The 16469-nt window shown below is 47.6% G+C and overlaps 1 protein-coding gene across 4 annotated transcripts in view; it reads right to left on the reverse strand.

The window, feature by feature from the left end:
• Positions 1–745: 745 nt before the first annotated feature.
• The window catches only part of Cnot10 (CCR4-NOT transcription complex subunit 10), a 63186-nt gene continuing 47462 nt past the window's right edge, over positions 746–16469 (reverse strand). For all 4 annotated transcript variants that reach the window (XM_036192460.1, XM_036192463.1, XM_036192461.1 and 1 more), the window contains 6 exons: positions 12942–13055; positions 11122–11252; positions 10321–10356; positions 10018–10145; positions 3041–3116; positions 746–1181 (listed from right to left, as the gene is read on the reverse strand). In XM_036192460.1, the coding sequence (XP_036048353.1) occupies positions 1027–1181; positions 3041–3116; positions 10018–10145; positions 10321–10356; positions 11122–11252; positions 12942–13055 (640 nt within the window). In that variant the 3' untranslated portion in view covers positions 746–1026. The remainder of the gene's footprint in view (positions 1182–3040; positions 3117–10017; positions 10146–10320; positions 10357–11121; positions 11253–12941; positions 13056–16469) is intronic.

Genomic DNA, 16469 nt, shown 5'->3' on the forward strand with positions numbered 1-16469 from the left:
GCCTATTGTCCGGGATGTAGCTCTCATCTCCAGGTCCACCTGTGCCCCCATGCTCCCTGCCATGATGATAATGGACAAACCTCTAAAACTATAAGCAAGATATCAAGTAAATACTTTCTCTTTTAAGTTGCCTTGGTCATGGCATCTCTTCATAGAAATATCACAGTAACTAAGACAGACCCTGTAGGTGAGCATGAATTTACCTCATCTCTGTCACCAGAAGGTCAGTTTCAGGCCTGGCTACAGCTGATGTTCTTTTCTGTTTGTGTGTTTGTGTATGTGTGTGTGTGTGTGTATGTGTGTGTGTGTGTTTGGTTTTGGTTTTTTGAGACAGGGTTTCTCTGTGTAGCCCTGGCTGTCCTGGAACTTGCTCTGTAGACCAGGCTGGCCTTGAATTTACAGAGATCTGCTTGCCTCTGCCTCCTGAATGCTGGGATTACAGGCACTCCCCATGATCACCAATCACCTGTGTTCTGTTAGTTGGCCTCCAACTCACAGAGATCCACCTGGCTCTGCCCCCAGAGTGCTGGGATTAAAGGTGTGTGCTGCCACTGACTGGCTAGGTTTTTACAGCTTTGACATTAAATCTTTTTTTCTCTGTGTAGCTTTGTGCCTTTCCTGGAACTCACTTGGTAGCCCAGGCTGGCCTCGAACTCACAAATATCTGCCCGAGTTCTGGGATTAAAGGCATGTGCACCACCGCCCGGCGACATTATTCCAATAGCTATAAGAAAGACTACAAAACTGCTCTGATAAGAACATCTTTTAATGCCTAGACACAGACACAGCACAGAATGGGTCACAAGTAAAAGCCTGGCAAATAAAAACTGAAGGTGGGTTTGAGTCCTTAATTTTAAGTACGCTTCTGGCAAAAAAACAAAAAACCCAGTGGGGGTCCACAGTCTCAAACTGTTTTCAAAACCAGCACCTTTGCCATCTGTTGTCTTTATTGGCTGTCCTTTAGGACAACTGAAAGGCCACTGGCCATGTTCCAGGCCTCAGGTAACAGTTCCCCAAAGCAAGCTCTCACTTCCTCTGCACCGTGGTGAATGAGGGCATTTGGATGGGCTGGATGGGGTGCACAGGCTGGAACACAGGCTTCTTCCTCACATCAGAGTGTGCCTTCACTGCGGGGAGCAGCTGGTTCCGTTTGATCATCTGCAGGGCCAGCTGTGTGTTGCCTAAAAAAACACTGCCCATTAAAGAAAACCAAGCACAAAACACTACTAATGCACAGACCAAGCTACCAGAATCCTGAAAAGGAGGTGAAGGAGGCCTAGACAGCTCTGCTCTGCAGCCCTGGCTGTGCACCATGACAAAAAGCCACTGCTTAGGCCATACATTCTCATTTAAGAGATGTGTAGTGTGGCGGAGTGATGTTTGTGGGGGGCCCAAAGTAGCTTGACCACACAGCTGCCATGACAGGCTTAGGGGCCCAGACATAGCTGCTGTGATAGGCTTATGGCATCACCCAGGGATGGGCCAGCATCTAAAGGGAAGAACCTGACATCCCAAACATTCCAATCATTAGGTAAGATTAGACAAGATAGATATCCCTGAGCCTAGACACACCTATTTTCCTTTTACAGATACCCCTGGACAAATATCCGCCAATCAGGGGTCCTGAACCCTAGAAATCTCCTCACCCCAATCTCTGCTAAAGACCCTACCCTGGGTTTAGGGCTCACACCACTGTGTGAGACAGACAGAGAGACCAAGCTCAGAGCTTGAAATATATGGGATTTTACATATAGAATTTGGTCTCTGCGGTCTTCTTTTGGGGGTCCCTGTGATCTGGGTGTAAGCAGGTTGTTTTGTCCTGTGACCCTGCACATGTTTACTACTCAACTATACCCCAGGCAGCAACCTGCTGTAACATAGGCGGGCTGTACGAAGGCGGGGTTCAAGGGTCCAGGACCACAAACTCATGCAAGTTTTGGCTTCCAGTCAGCCAAGACCCGTGGAGTGCCAGGCACTTAATGTTTTCTCAGCTATACAAACAGGAGTCAGAGAAGTGGCTCAGAGACTAAGAGTGCTGGTTGCTCTTCCAGAGGGCCCAGGTTCGATTCCCAATTCTTGTCAAAGTCGGCTGGGAGTGGGGGCATATATCTTTAACTAGTTGTCAGAGGCAGAGGCAGGCGGATTTAGGAGTTTGAGGCCAGCCCGGTCTACATAGTGAGACCCTGCTTCAGAAACAAAAGAATGAAAACGACAAACAACCAAACCAAACGCCGCACTGTTCAACCCCAGGTGAGCAGCGTCATGACCCACGCTCTCAAGAGTCTGTCAGCAGCTGCCCAGAAATGCCGAACGTTCAGCAACTAGTTTTGATGGTCAGAAGTTCAAACTCTGCATTTTTTTTTTTTAAATTGTTGTTTGTTTTTCGAGACAGGGTTTCTCTGTCTAGCCCTTGTTGTCCTGGAACTCACTCTGTAGACCAGGCTGGTCTCGAACTCTGCCTCTACCTCCCAAGTGCTGAGATTAAAGGTGAGTGTGTGCACTACCACTGCCTGGCAAAACTCCGCATTCTTCAGACTAACGGGCATATTCTAATTTGTGGGCAGGATCTGCATGACATCAAAACTGTGCGAACTAACTACTCTTCCCATCCCCTCCTTGGGGAGGTGCTGTGGACAGAACCTAGGCCAGTACTCCTGCTAAGCTCCAGTTTGGCCCTTGTTACGTGTGTGTGCGCATGTGTGCGTGCATGTTGGCATATGGAGGTCAGAGGATAACTTTGTGAGTCAAGCTTGGGTCACCAGGAGCAAATGCCCTTTATCTGCTGAGCCACTGTGCTGGCCCCTAAGTTATTCTCTCTACTTACAAAACCGGATGGGTCATGTTCTCAAGGACCGTGAAACTTTGAATTGTTTAGGGACACACCAGTATGGATCACATGGCCCTCCTGCCTCTTCCTCTCAAATGCTTTTATTAGAGACACAAACCAACATGCCTGGACCTGAATTTGGGTCTGAAGAGAAAGAGCAGATACCAAAACCGTGAGCACTTTGAAGGCCAGCATCCAATGGGAACCACTCACCATTCTGCAGTTCAAGGTAGACTGCCAGCAGGATGGCCTCAGGGGGCACCTCCTTAGGATGGATCATCGAAGCCGCCTTTGCTCAAGAGAAAGAGACACCCATGAAAACAAAGTCCTCAGTGAGTCTCCATGAGCTGGACGCTGACTCAGGGCTCATGTTCACAGGACCCCTTGGCACCTATGCTATCTCTCAGCTGCCTTTGCTTTTCTCAGAAACAGTTTCTCATACTGTAGCCCAGGATGGTCCCACACTGACAGATGGGAGCTAGTATGCTTGGCTATGTGTGGTCAAATGAGGATGACAGGCCTTGAACACATGGAGATGTCCTGCCTCATCCTGAGTACAGGGTATAGGAATATGCCACATCACTCAACAATGCCCTTATCTTGATACCTATTAAACTCAATGATATTCTTCCTCACAAATGGCATAAAAATGTAGATTTCCCAGGCTCCACCCATTTCCCCAACCCTGATTTTGGCTTTTTTCCCTTTGCTACCCCAAACTATGTAGCCAAGGATGAAGGTGGATTTCTAATCCTGACCTCTACCTCCCTCTTCAATGGCTGGGAGTATAGGACTATATGACTATACCTGTTTTTAAAATAACAACAAAAAAGTAGACCTATTCACTTTTCTGAGGATTTTGCCTGTATGTGTGAATGTGTACCACACACATGCCAGGCACTGAGAAGGTCAGAAGGAGGCATTGGTGGATCCTTCAGAACTAGAGTTGTAAATGGCTGTGAGTCAGCAAGTGGGTGCTGGGAACCAAACCTGGGTCCTCTGCAAGAACAAGTGCGCTTTTATTTTATTTATTTTTGGCTTTTCAAGTTTTGCTGTGTAGCCCTGGCTGTCCTGGAACTCACTCTGTAGACCAGGGTGGCTCACAGAGATCCTCCTGCCTCTGCCTTCATTGTGCTGGGATTAAAGGCGCAAGCCACCACTGCCCAATGAACAAGGGCTCCCCCCCCCCCCCCCCCCCCGAGACAGGGTTTCTCTGTGTAGCTTTGGAGCCTGTCCTGGACTAGCTTTGTAGACCAGGCTGGCCTTGAACTCACGGAGATCCACCTGCCTCTGCCTCCCGAGTGCTGGGATTAAAGGCATGCGCCACCACTGCTCGGCTAACAAGGGTTCTTAATAGCTTAGCCATCACCTGACGTGGTGGCACATCCGTTTAGTCTCAGTACTCGGGAGGCAGAGGCAGGTGTATCTGAGTTTGATCCCAGCCTGGTCTACAGAGTGAGTTCCAGGTCAGCCAGGGCTACAAAGAGAAACCCTGATTTTTTTTTTTTTTTTTTTCCCTGAGCTGAGGACTGAACCCAGGGCCTTGCGCTTGCTAGGCAAGAGCTCTACCACTGAGCTAAATCCCCAACCAGAAACCCTGTTTCATAAAACCAAAATAACAAAAACAGAACAAAAAACAAAAAGCTGAGTCGTCTCTCCAGTCCCTAATTCAATACCCCCCCCCCCCCCCAGGGTTTCTCTGTGTAGCTTTGCACCTCTCCTGGAACTCACTCTGTAGCCCAGGTTGGCCTCGAACTCACAGAGATCCGCCTGCCTTTGCCTCCCAAATGCTGGGATTAAAGGTGTGCGCCACCACCACCCAACCCTAATTCAATTTTAAAAAACTATTATTGTCTTGTGTGTGTGTGTGTGGGGGCAGTGTGCATGCCACAGTGCACATGTGTGTGTGTGTGTGGGGGGGCAGTGTGCATGCCACAGTGCACATGTGTGTGTGTGTGGGGCAGTGTGCATGCCACAGTGCACATGTGTGTGTGTGTGTGGGGCAGTGTGCATGCCACAGTGCACATGTGTGTGTGTGTGGGGGGCAGTGTGCATGCCACAGTGCACATGTGTGTGTGTGTGTGTGTGGGGCAGTGTGCATGCCACAGTGCACATGTGTGTGTGTGTGTGGGGGGGGGGCAGTGTGCATGCCACAGTGCTCATGTGTGTGTGTGTGTGTGGGGGCAGTGTGCATGCCACAGTGCACATGTGTGTGTGTGTGTGGGGGGGCAGTGTGCATGCTACAGTGCACGTGTGTGTGTGTGTGGGGGGGCAGTGTGCATGCTACAGTGCACATGTGTGTGTGTGGGGGGGCAGTGTGCATGCCACAGTGCACATGTGTGTGTGTGTGGGGGCAGTGTGCATGCCACAGTGCACATGTGTGTGTGTGTGTGTGGGGCAGTGTGCATGCCACAGTGCACATGTGTGTGTGTGTGTGTGGGGGCAGTGTGCATGCCACAGTGCACATGTGTGTGTGTGGGGCAGTGTGCATGCCACAGTGCACACGTGTGTGTGTGTGTGGGGGGGCAGTGTGCATGCCACAGTGCACATGTGTGTGTGTGTGGGGCAGTGTGCATGCCACAGTGCACATGTGTGTGTGTGTGGGGGCAGTGTGCATGCCACAGTGCACACGTGGAGGTCAGAGGACAATGTGTACCAAGTTGCTTTCACCAAGTGGTTCTTGGGGAACTAAACTCAGGCTATCAGGCTTTACAGCAAGTGACTACCAGCTGAATCATCTTACTGGTCCTGTTTTCCTGCTTCTAACTTTTAAAAATGCTTATGCAAGTGAATGTGGGTGTGGATACTCACAGAGGCTAGATCTAATAGCTGTAGACCCCCAGAGCTGGAGTCACAGCCACCTGCCATGGGTGATGGGAACTGAACTCAGGTGTTATAGATGCTCTTAACTGCTGAGCCGTTCTGTAGTTGCAGGAATTTTACTTTTTTCCTTTCTTTTTATCTTACCTTTATTCTCTCTCTCTCTCTCTCTCTCTCTCTCTCTCTCTCTCTCTCTCAAGGGTCTCTGACTGTGTAGCCCTGGACTGCCTGGAAATTGCTATGTTGACCAGGCTGTTGTTAAATTAAGAGATCTCTTGCCTTCTATAAAAGGCACTGTGACATCACACCTGGTTTCTTGCTGTTCTGGTTGCTCTAGAGAGCAAGTTCCAGGTGTTGCTCGTGAAACTGTTCAAGCTGCCCTACCATCTCAATCCTCCTGCTTCAGTCTCTCCAGTAGGAGGGATCACAGGCTGCAGCCCCAGACCTGTCTTTCTCCTCTCATGGGAGTTCTGTGTGTCTCTGCTGTGTGACACAACACTGGGTCCACACTCTAGTCACAGGGCCAGGTCTAGTGTTGTCTCTTGAGGACAGATAACAGGTACATTCACAGAGGCCATATTCAATACTTTTAGACCCACCGAGCTGCAGTCACAGGTGATGGACAGCCACCTAACATGGGTGACGGGTTTTCTAGAGGTTCTTAACTGCTACCATCTACATGAGTATGGACATGGTGGGCAGAGGCTTCACGCAGAACAATGGAGGCAACAGCAGAAAGATCACAAGTTCGAGGTTAGCCTTGGCTACAAAGCCAGACTGCCTCAACAAACATACCACGTGCTTTCCTAAGTGAAGCGGTTTGCTGATTTAAGCAAGAGCTGCCATTGAATGTGGGTCAGTGCCACAGTTCCCCAGCAGTCTCCTGATCTCACTAAGAAAGGAAGTCTGGGTGGCTAAGATGATAGGTGTTATTTCCTGTGCCTGTCCCCAGGAGTCTGTCCCGAGGTGCTCTATGTGTCCTCACAGCTTTGCTTCTTTAACCAAACTGGGAAAATGTTCTTGTGCAAAGACTTGTTTGTCCCCTTCAGCTTTTTGAGGCAAGGTCTTACACTGCAGCCCAGGCTGGCCTTAAAACTTGTTCTTGTTTGCTGTTATTTTCTTTTTTGGGACAGGGTTTCTCTGTGTGTAGCTCTGGCTGTCCTGGAACCAGGCTGGTTTCAAACTCACAGAGATCCACCTGCTTTTGCCTCCCAAGTGCTGGGATTAAAGACGTGCACCACCACCGCCTGGCCTGGTCTTAAAACTTTTAGTGAGACTACCTGAGATTACTGGTGCGTGCCACTATGCCCAGCTAAGACAGGAGTCCCCTGATGATAAACGAGCAAGCAAATAATAATCTGTTCAGGTTTAGGAAGAGAGGGAAGTGAACACGTGAAAACAGGCTAAAAGGAAGTTTCTTTCTGTTTGAGGCTTTGCAGGGTGGACACCTAACTGATGGACAGAAAATGGGCAAAACATGGAAGGCTAAGAGGGAATGCAGATGTGGGGCTCCTGGGGTATCTTACCCCAGAGCCTGTGTAGCCCCGGCTACCTGGAACTTGCTCTCTAGACCAACCTGGCCTTGAACTCACAGAACCTGCCTGCCTCTGTCTCTCCTGAGTGCTAGGATTAAAGGTATACCCCACCACTGTCCTGCAGAACCCATGCTCCGAAGACATGCCCTATGAGCGAGGTGGGCAGCTTTTTTCTCCCACGTCACAGATGTCTAACAGCTAGGTCTAGAAACTGAAAATTCTATACCTTTTTTTTCCCCTTTTTTTTTTTCAAGACAGGGTTTCTCTGTATAGCTCTGGAACTCACTCTGTAGACCAAGTTGGCCTCGAACTCACAGAGATCCACCTGCCTCTGCCTCCTGAGCACTGGGATTAAGGGCGTGTGCCACCACTGCCTGACCTGAAAATTCTATACCTTCAGGTAGGCTAAGGTTTTATGTGGGGAAGAACATCAGCACACCACTTTGTAGACATTAAAGTCTTTTTTTGGGGGGTGGGTAGTGATGGCAAGTGATGGTGGGTGGTTGTTGAAATGGATCAGTGGATAAAGGAAAAAACTAACTCTTTCAGTTGTCACACACACACACACACACACACACACACACACACACAATGTAGAAAAGAAATTTAAGTTCTATTTTTTAGTGGCTAACAAACCCAGGTAATTTGTTGTTGTTCTTTGCATCAGCCTCAATCTACACAGCTTTTTCTAAGATACAAGATTTCAAGGTGACGACTTTCTGAGACTTAATGGCATTTGGCTGCTGACTGTTCAGAATCATGCGGTGGAGAATGACTTTGGAAGCATCAGCTCAGAGCCCTTTCCGACTCTCCAAATCATTGTCTGCCCTCCTAGACAGGGTGGGCCTCCCAATTAACAATGGCCCTGCCACTGGATTAACCCAAAGAACAGAGACCGAAAGCAAACTGGAGACCCCGAACCAGGACTGACCTCATCTCCTCTTCTTGCATGGCAGCAGCCACGACCACCTGCAGTCCAGGAACCTGAGCCGGGCTGCACACACTAACTGAAGATCAAAAGCCCTGCTGGCCACAGGGGCCGGGGTCGGGGCCATCAGAAGGGCTGGTGACTACAGAGACCCATCCCTGAGAACAGTTCACACCCAGCTTATGAGTATGCTCAGCTCCTCGAGGTTCCCTGGGGAGCTCAGCATCGATTCTCTGATATGCACTAGAGATGCTGACACTAAGCTCACGGATAGTTATTTCCCATGATGCAGCCCCATCACTTTGGACACATCAAGGTCACCTGCATAAGCAGACAGTGTCTGGAGGCTGTAATGTAGCCTGAGAGTCCAATCAGTTTCAGTGTCCGTTTCCCCAACAACACAGATTCTCTCATGTCTTGTGTTTTGCTTTGCTTTTTCTCTTTCAGACAGGCTGTCTTAGTTAGGGTTTCTATTGCTGTGATAAACACCACGAACAAAATCAATTTGGGGAGGAAAGGGTTTGTTTTCACTTACAGTTTACAATTCATCATCCAGAGAAGTCAGAATAGGAACTCAAGCAGGGCAGGAATCTGGAGGCAGGAGCTGATGCAGAGGTCATGGAGGGGTGCTGCTTACTAGCTTGGTTCCTCATGGCTTGCTCAGCCTGCTTTCTTTTCTTTCTTTCTTTCTTTCTTTCTTTCTTTCTTTCTTTCTTTCTTTCTTTCTTTCTTTCTTTCTTTCTCTCTCTCTCTCTCTCTCTCTCTCTCTCTCTCTCTCTCTCTCTCTCCTTCCTTCCTTCCTTCTTTCTTTCTTTCTTTTTTTTTTTTTTTGGTTTTTTGAGACAGGGTTTCTCTGTATAGCTTTGTGCCCTTCCTGGAACTTGCTTTGGAGACCAGGCTGGCCTCGAACTCTGCCTCCCGAGTGCTGGGATTAAAGGTGTGTGCACCTCCGCCCGGCAGCCTGCTTTCTTATAGCACCCTCCCCCATCAATCACTAATTGAGAAAATGTGCCAGGTGGTGACGGCGTGGTGGTGGTGGTGGTGGTGGTGGTGGTGGTGGTGGTGGTGCAGGCCTTTAATCCCAGCAGGCAGATCTCTGAGTTTGAGGCCAGTCTGGCCTACAGAGATAATTCAAGGACAGCCAAGGATACACAGAGAAACCCTGTCTCAACAAACAAACAATAACAACAAACAAACGGAAGGTAGGAAAGGAGGGAGGGAGGGAGGGAGAGAGAGAGAGAGGGAGAGAGAAAGAGAGAAAGGGGAAAAAATGTACCACAGACCTGCCTACAGCCAATCTTATGGAGGCATTTTCTCAGTTGAAGTCTCTCTTCCCAATGACTCTAGCTTTTATAAAGCTGACATAAAACTAGCCAGCAAGGGGTTGGGGATTTAGCTCAGTGGTAGAGTGCTCGCCTAGCAAGCGCAAGGCCCTGGGTTCGATCCTCAGCTCAAAAACAAACAAACTAACAAAAAAACTAGCCAGCACACAGGATCTTACTATGTAGCCCAGGGTGGCCAGGAACTCTCTTTGTAGGCCAAGTTGACATCGACCTCACAGAGACGCACCTGAATACTGGAATTAAAGGTGTGCTCGCCCATGCTCCCAAGAATTTTTTTTTCCCCCCCTGAGACAGGGTTTCTCCGTGTAGCTTTGTGCCTGTCCTGGAACTCACTCTGTAGACCAGGCTGGCCTAGAACTCAGACAGATCTGCTTGCCTCTGCCTCCCAAGTGCTGAGATTAAAGGCGTGCACCACCACTGCCCTGCTTTCCAAGAATATTTTAAAGCTGGAAAATATTTCAGGTATTTATTGATCCTAAACCACAAATAAAACGACACACCCCATAAGCTCTGGTCCTCTAATGGCTAGTGTGCATGAATGCTGCCCTCTCTACACCCTCTTACCTGGTGCAGACACTTGCGGGCTTTGTCATACTCGCTCCTCAGGCAGTAGGCACTGCCCAGGTTGAAGAGCATCACAGTCCGGGCAGAGTTGACAGAACTGGGATAGCACTGAGGGGCGCGCTTGCCAGCTGAGGAGAAAGCGTAGATACTGATGAAGGGGCTGTGCAGAGGACATGGAGGAGCACTTGGAACAAAGCACTATGCCTCAGGCTGGCAGGTACACGAAGGACACAAGAGATGCAGGGGCTAGATCTTTGGGATGCAGGCCAGGCTACTTAAGGATTTACAAAACTTCTTACTTACAGGATTCCATTGCTTCATTTTCACCCTTGTCTGATCCTACAAATACACGAAAATAAATCTGAGGGCAGGACAACAGCACATTCTAAACACCTAAGTTTCTTACCAAGTAGGAACTTAACGGATGGTAGCATTGACTTTGTGGAGGTTTTGTTAAAGGGGTCAGGATGCAACCTCACCCCCCTCCCCATGAGCTAGCCACGAAGAGAGGGGACCACAGGCTTCCTAGCCTCAGAAACTTAACATGACCGAAAACTGCTTGAAAACGTTCCCTCCATCCCCTCTTACATGGAGGAATCAATTCAAAGGAAAAAAAAATGTCAGAACCAAACCAAAATGAATCCTCTTAAAAGCTAGGTGAGCTGGCACAAATGTCTGTAATCCTAGCACTGAAAAGGTCTAGCCCGACCAGAGGATGGCATGTGCCCAGGAGTTTGAAGCCAGCCTGGGCAAACAGTGAGATTACATCTCTTAAAAAAAAAAGGGGGGGTGGTGGTGGTGGGGTGGGGAGAGGAAAGGGAAGAAGGAAGGAAGGAAGGAAGGAAGGAAAGAAGGAAGGAAGGGAAGGAAAGGGAAGAATCCTAACACTATCAGCCTTTGAGTGAGAATTTAGGCCAGTGACAATCAGCTCCCAGGCTTACTTAGCAAACAATTATACACAGTAAGAACAGCCGTAAACATGGAGAGCTGACTTCCAACCTCCTTCCCTTCCCAACCAGACCCTTAGGTCTCTACATATCCTGAATTACACCAGGAAGGAAGTGGTAACAATGACCAGTTCTGATCAAATGTGTCCTCATTAACCTTGGTCCTGCTCATTTGAAGAGATCCCTAAGGAGACATCAGTGACATTCTCTGGGTTCAAGTGTGTAATGGCATCGGATATTCTGTCGAGGGAGATCAGGGCTTCTGCAGCATATAAATGGCCCAAAAACCTGAAATGGAAATGAGGATTTCAGTCTGAAGAACAGGTCATCACAGAAATGCTTAGTGTACAGTAATACTGGGCATATGATTCACACACTCCATGTCCCTGACCTGAAAGTTAAGCTTATTGGTCATTCTAATCCAGCAAGATATAAGTGGGTAAAGCCACCTGCCACCAAATCATATGTCCCAAGTTCAATCCCTGGGACCCATGTGCTAGAAAGAGGGAGCTAAATCTTGCAAGTTGTTCTCCGACTGCCATATGCATATCATGGCATGTATTTCCCCACCTCTATTTACACAAATATCATAACAAACAAACATAATGTTAAAAAAAAACAAAAAAAACCCAAAAAGCATTGTAGGAGGGGCTGGAGAGATGGCTCTGATGTGACCCTGACTGCTCTTTCAGGGGACCTGGGTTCACTTCTCAGTGGCTCAGAACGGGCTATTAACTCTAGTTCCAGGGTCTCCAATGTTCTCTTCTGGCCTCCACAGGCAATGCACACATTGTGGTGTACAGATAGATCTACATATAGACAAGATACCCATATATATGAAGTAAAAATAAGTAAGTCTCAGACCCCTCCCCCCCAAAAAAAATCACTGCAGATAAGAAAGAAGCTGGTGAGATGGCTTCGTAGGTAGAGGTGCTTGAAAATGCAAGCCTGGAGCCAAGTTCAATCCCCATAAAGTTGGAATGGCCTCCCTGGCTCCCAGCCTGGAGTAGACAGTGGTAGAAACAGCAGAAGGTGGACCGTGAGCTGACTCTGAAGAGTGAGTGGTCCTGAGTGGTCCTGATTTCCACAGTGTGGCACACATACTGTGGCACTCACCCAGCTATATTCACACACATACAAATAATAAACGAAATTTATACCCCACCCCTCATTAAGCCTGACAAGGGAGCACACCTTTAACCCTAACAGGAGACAGAGGTAAATAGCTAGTCCACCAGGAGACACAGTGAAGTCCTGTCTAAAAGTAAACACAACTGGAGATCCTCTGGCCAGCCTGTGCCACCACTGCTGAGGTTCTATGCACAAGTGGTACATGTTACGGGGATACTTCACCGGAACCCAGGGCTTTACCCGTGTGAGGCAAGCACACTATCCACCTACCCACATGTGTTTGTTTTGTTTTGTTTTTCGAGAAAGGGTTTCTCTGTGTAGTTTTGGTGTCTGTTCTGGATCTCTCTCTGTAGACCAGGCTGGCCTCAAACTCACAAAGATCCTCCTGCCTCCCCCTCCTCTCGCTGAGTGCTGGGATTAAAGGCGTGCACCACCACCGCCTGGAGTGTGCTATGTTTTATACTTTTTGTTTTGTTTTGTTTTTAAAGATAAGCCCTGGTTGGCTTTGAAGTCAAAGCCATTAATCCTCCTGCCTCAACACCTGAGCTCTGGGATGATAGTTATGAGCCACCATTGCCTGCCTGTCCTTCCTTCTTCCCTCCTCCTCTTATCTTGACTGACAGGTCTAAGTAGCTCAGGATAGCCTTGAACTCGGTATGTGTCTGAGACTGGCTCTGTCTGAATTCCCGATCCTCTTGCCTCCACCTCTGAAGTTCTGGGATAACAGTCACACATTACCATGTGCTGTTCTCACCAACACATATCCCACTGGAGAGGAAAAGCAAGCCATCGGAAGAGGACCCAGAACCCTGGAAACAACCATGAGTGCAGGGAAGTCACACTTACTTAAGAGAGCCCGACAGCTTGGGCTGCTGAAGGAGCTGGTCTGCATGATTCAAAGCCATGAGGTTATCACCTAAGGCGAGAGCCACGTAAGCACTGCAAGCAAGGATGGAACACCTACAACAGAAGACAGAAGGTAGGACCTGAGTTAGAGATGATGATGGCGTCCCGGTCCAGTACCAAGTGGTCATCCACTCTCCCACAGGGACCACATTCATCTCTGTGTCCGTCTAGCAGAGATGCTGCCAGAGTGAGCATGGAAATAGGGCCCTACTCCCAAGTATAGGCTGTTCGCAAACTTGCACAGTCCAGACTGGCTTATACTTGAGCCTCTCAGTGCTGCTGACTGACAGACATGCTTCCCATGCCAACATCTGTTTGGTTTTCTTTTTCTGAGACAGGGTCTTCCTCTGTAGTCTAGGCTAGACTCAAAACTCACAGCAACCCTCCTCCCTCTGCTTCCCCAATGTTGGGATTACAGGCATCAGGATAACAGGCATGAGTCACCTTCTGGCACTTACTAGAGAGACCAGACTGGCTTCAAACTCACAGAAATACAACTGCCTCCACCTCCAGAGTCCTGGATGAAAGCTGTATGTCACTGTACCTGCCTTGCTCTAATTCCTTATTCCTTTATTTTAGTCTGCCTATCTATCTATCTATCTATCTATCTATCTATCTATCTATCGAGACAGGGTTTCTCTATGTTGCTCTGGCTGTCCTAGAACTTGTTCTGTGGACCAGGATGGCCTGGAACTCAGAAATCCACCTGCCTCTGCCTCTGGATGCTGGAATTAAAGGTATGTGCCACCAGTGCCTGGTCTAATTCTCTCTCTCTCTTTTTTTTCCTTTCAATTTTTAAAAAATTTTATGTGTCTAGGAATTTTGCCTCCATATATGTGCATCACATGTGTACATGTGTGCCTGGCATTCAGAGGACAAAAGAGGGCATCAGATCCTCCAGACTGTAGTTACAGATGGTTGTAGGCCACTAAGTAGGCACTGGGAATTGAACCAGGTAACTCTAGTGCTCTTAACCACTGAACCATCTCTCTAAAAGAAAAGCCCCTCTAATCTTTTTGTTTGTTTGACACAGGCTTTCCCTACATAGCCATGACTATTCTTGAACTCACTCTATAGATCAGGTTGGCCCCAATGGCCCCAAACTCACAGAGATCTACCTGCCTATGCCTTCCAAGTTCTGAGATTAAAGGAATGTGCAAGCACACTGCTCATCTAATTCTACAGAAGCAACAGTGTCTCAGGAACTTAAGGCTGGAGACATAGCTCAGTGGTATGGTACTTGACTAGCACAGGCAAGGTCATGAATTCAGTCTCCAGTATCACAAAACTGAAAAAGGGCTGTGGTAGTTTGAATGAGAAATGTCTCCTGCTCATTCGTGTATCTGAGCAACTAGCCCCAGCCAGCAGCACTGTTTGGGGAGGTTATGGAACCATTAGGCGGTGTACCCTTGCTGGAGGAGGGGGTCACTAGGGGCAAGCTTAGTGGCTTTGTAGTCCTGTTCTCCTTCCTGTCACCTCCTTACTTGCTTACTGGTGGTTGCTGGAATCTTCTACTGGTTTCAGAAAAAGGTTGCCCCAGGGTCCTGGGGGCAGTCATCTCTTGGCTGGAAGACTCAAGGGACCAAGGGAGGAGAGCACTGACTAGCTGGGCACATCTCAACTTCAAAGACATGCCAGCAGTTAGATCTGTGTCACAAGACTAGGTAGCTTAATTTTTTCTTTTGGCTTGTTTATTTTACTATATTTATTTGATTAAGTGGTGCTTTAAGACAAGGCCTCATGTAGGCCAGTTTGCCTCCTCAAACTCAGGATGCAGTCAAGGATGACCTTAACTGAACTCCTATTTTTCTTGCCTCCATTTCCTAAGTGCTGGGATTATAGGCATGTGTGATTATACCTAGTTATTTTGATTTTAATTAAAAAAAAAAAAAAAAAGCAAAACATAGTGTCTCACATAGTCCAGATTAGCCTCCAACTCACTATGTAGCCAAGGATGACTGGACTTCTGAGCTCCCTGCTTCTACTACCCAAGTCCTGAGACTGCAGACATCTACCCCTTTGTGTGGCTGGGGATCTAGCCCAGGGCTTCCCAGGTGGTATAAGTCTGTCAACTGGGCACACCAATATTCTTCTTTTAAAACTTTTCCTTATGTGCGTCGGTGTTTGCCTGCATGCATGTCTATGTGAAGGTGTTGGGTACCTTGGAACTGGAGTTATAGACAGTTTTGAGCTGCCATGTGGGTGCTGGGAACAGAACCCAGGTCCTCTGGAAGAGCAGCCAGTGCTCTTAACCGCTGAGCCATCTCTCCAGCCAAACACTAATATTCTTGCTTATATTTTGCTTAAACAAACAAACAAACAAACAAACACCTTTTTACTTTAATAAAACTTATTTTGTGTGTATGTGTGATGTGTGTAATGTGAATGAACATTATGTGCCATAACACATGGGTGGGTAGTCAGAGGATAATCTGTGGGGGTAGTTCTCTCCTTCAACCATGTGGGTTTTGAGGATTGAACTCAGGTTTTATTGGTGGCAAGTACTTTTACATGCTGAGCTATCTTGCAGATTGGGTCTAACAACAGAAATGCATATTTGGACATTGAGGAAGTACACAGTGCACTCAGGAGGTAGAAGCAAAGGATAGTGAGTTTGAGGCTACCCTGGGCTACACTTAAAAATAATAAAATAAAATAAAGAGGAGGAGAATGCTGGAGAGAAGGCTCAGAGGCTGAGGACTGGCTGTTCTTGCAGAGCAGCTGGGTTGGATTCCCAGCACCACAGGAAGTTATCTGTAACTCCAGTTCCAGGAGATAGTATGCTCTCTTCTGTCATCCATAGACACCAGGCAGGCGGTGCACAGATATACACGCAGGCCAAATCACATATACACATAAAAGTAAAAATAATAAATCTTAAAAAAAGGAAGAGAAGTTTAAAAAACACAGCATCTACTCTAAATTACATATATATTGTTGTAAAGGAAAAATAAAACCGATTATTTGTTTAGCATTAGGGACTGAATACAGGCCCTTGCACATGATATACAAAATGAGAGTCTCTAGAGCCTGAAGACTCACGATCTGTGCATGAATGATGCTCACAAAGCCTAACTTTATCTATCTATCTATCTATCTATCTATCTATCTATCTATCTATCTATCCATTCATTCGAGACAGGGTTTCTCTGGGTAGTTTTGGAGCCTGTCCTGGATCTCACTCTGTAGACCAGGCTGGCCTCAAACTCACAGAGATCCACCTGGTTCTGCCTCCCAAGTTCTGGGACTAAAGGCATGCACCACTGCCACCTGGCAAAGTTTAATCTTTTTTAAATCCATTTTTATCTGTGACTTTTCCAGGGATCAAGGCAAAAATGAGTTATTTAAAAGCAAAAGCAGTCTCCTCATTCATACAGTATCTCACTATTCTCCAGAAGGTATATAGGTAACTGCTGAAGAATATGGATTATGCTACACATGGTGGTACACATCTGTATTCCTAGCACT

The sequence above is a fragment of the Onychomys torridus genome, chromosome 7 (genome assembly GCF_903995425.1).
Source record: "Onychomys torridus chromosome 7, mOncTor1.1, whole genome shotgun sequence".
Lineage (NCBI taxonomy): Eukaryota > Metazoa > Chordata > Mammalia > Rodentia > Cricetidae > Onychomys > Onychomys torridus.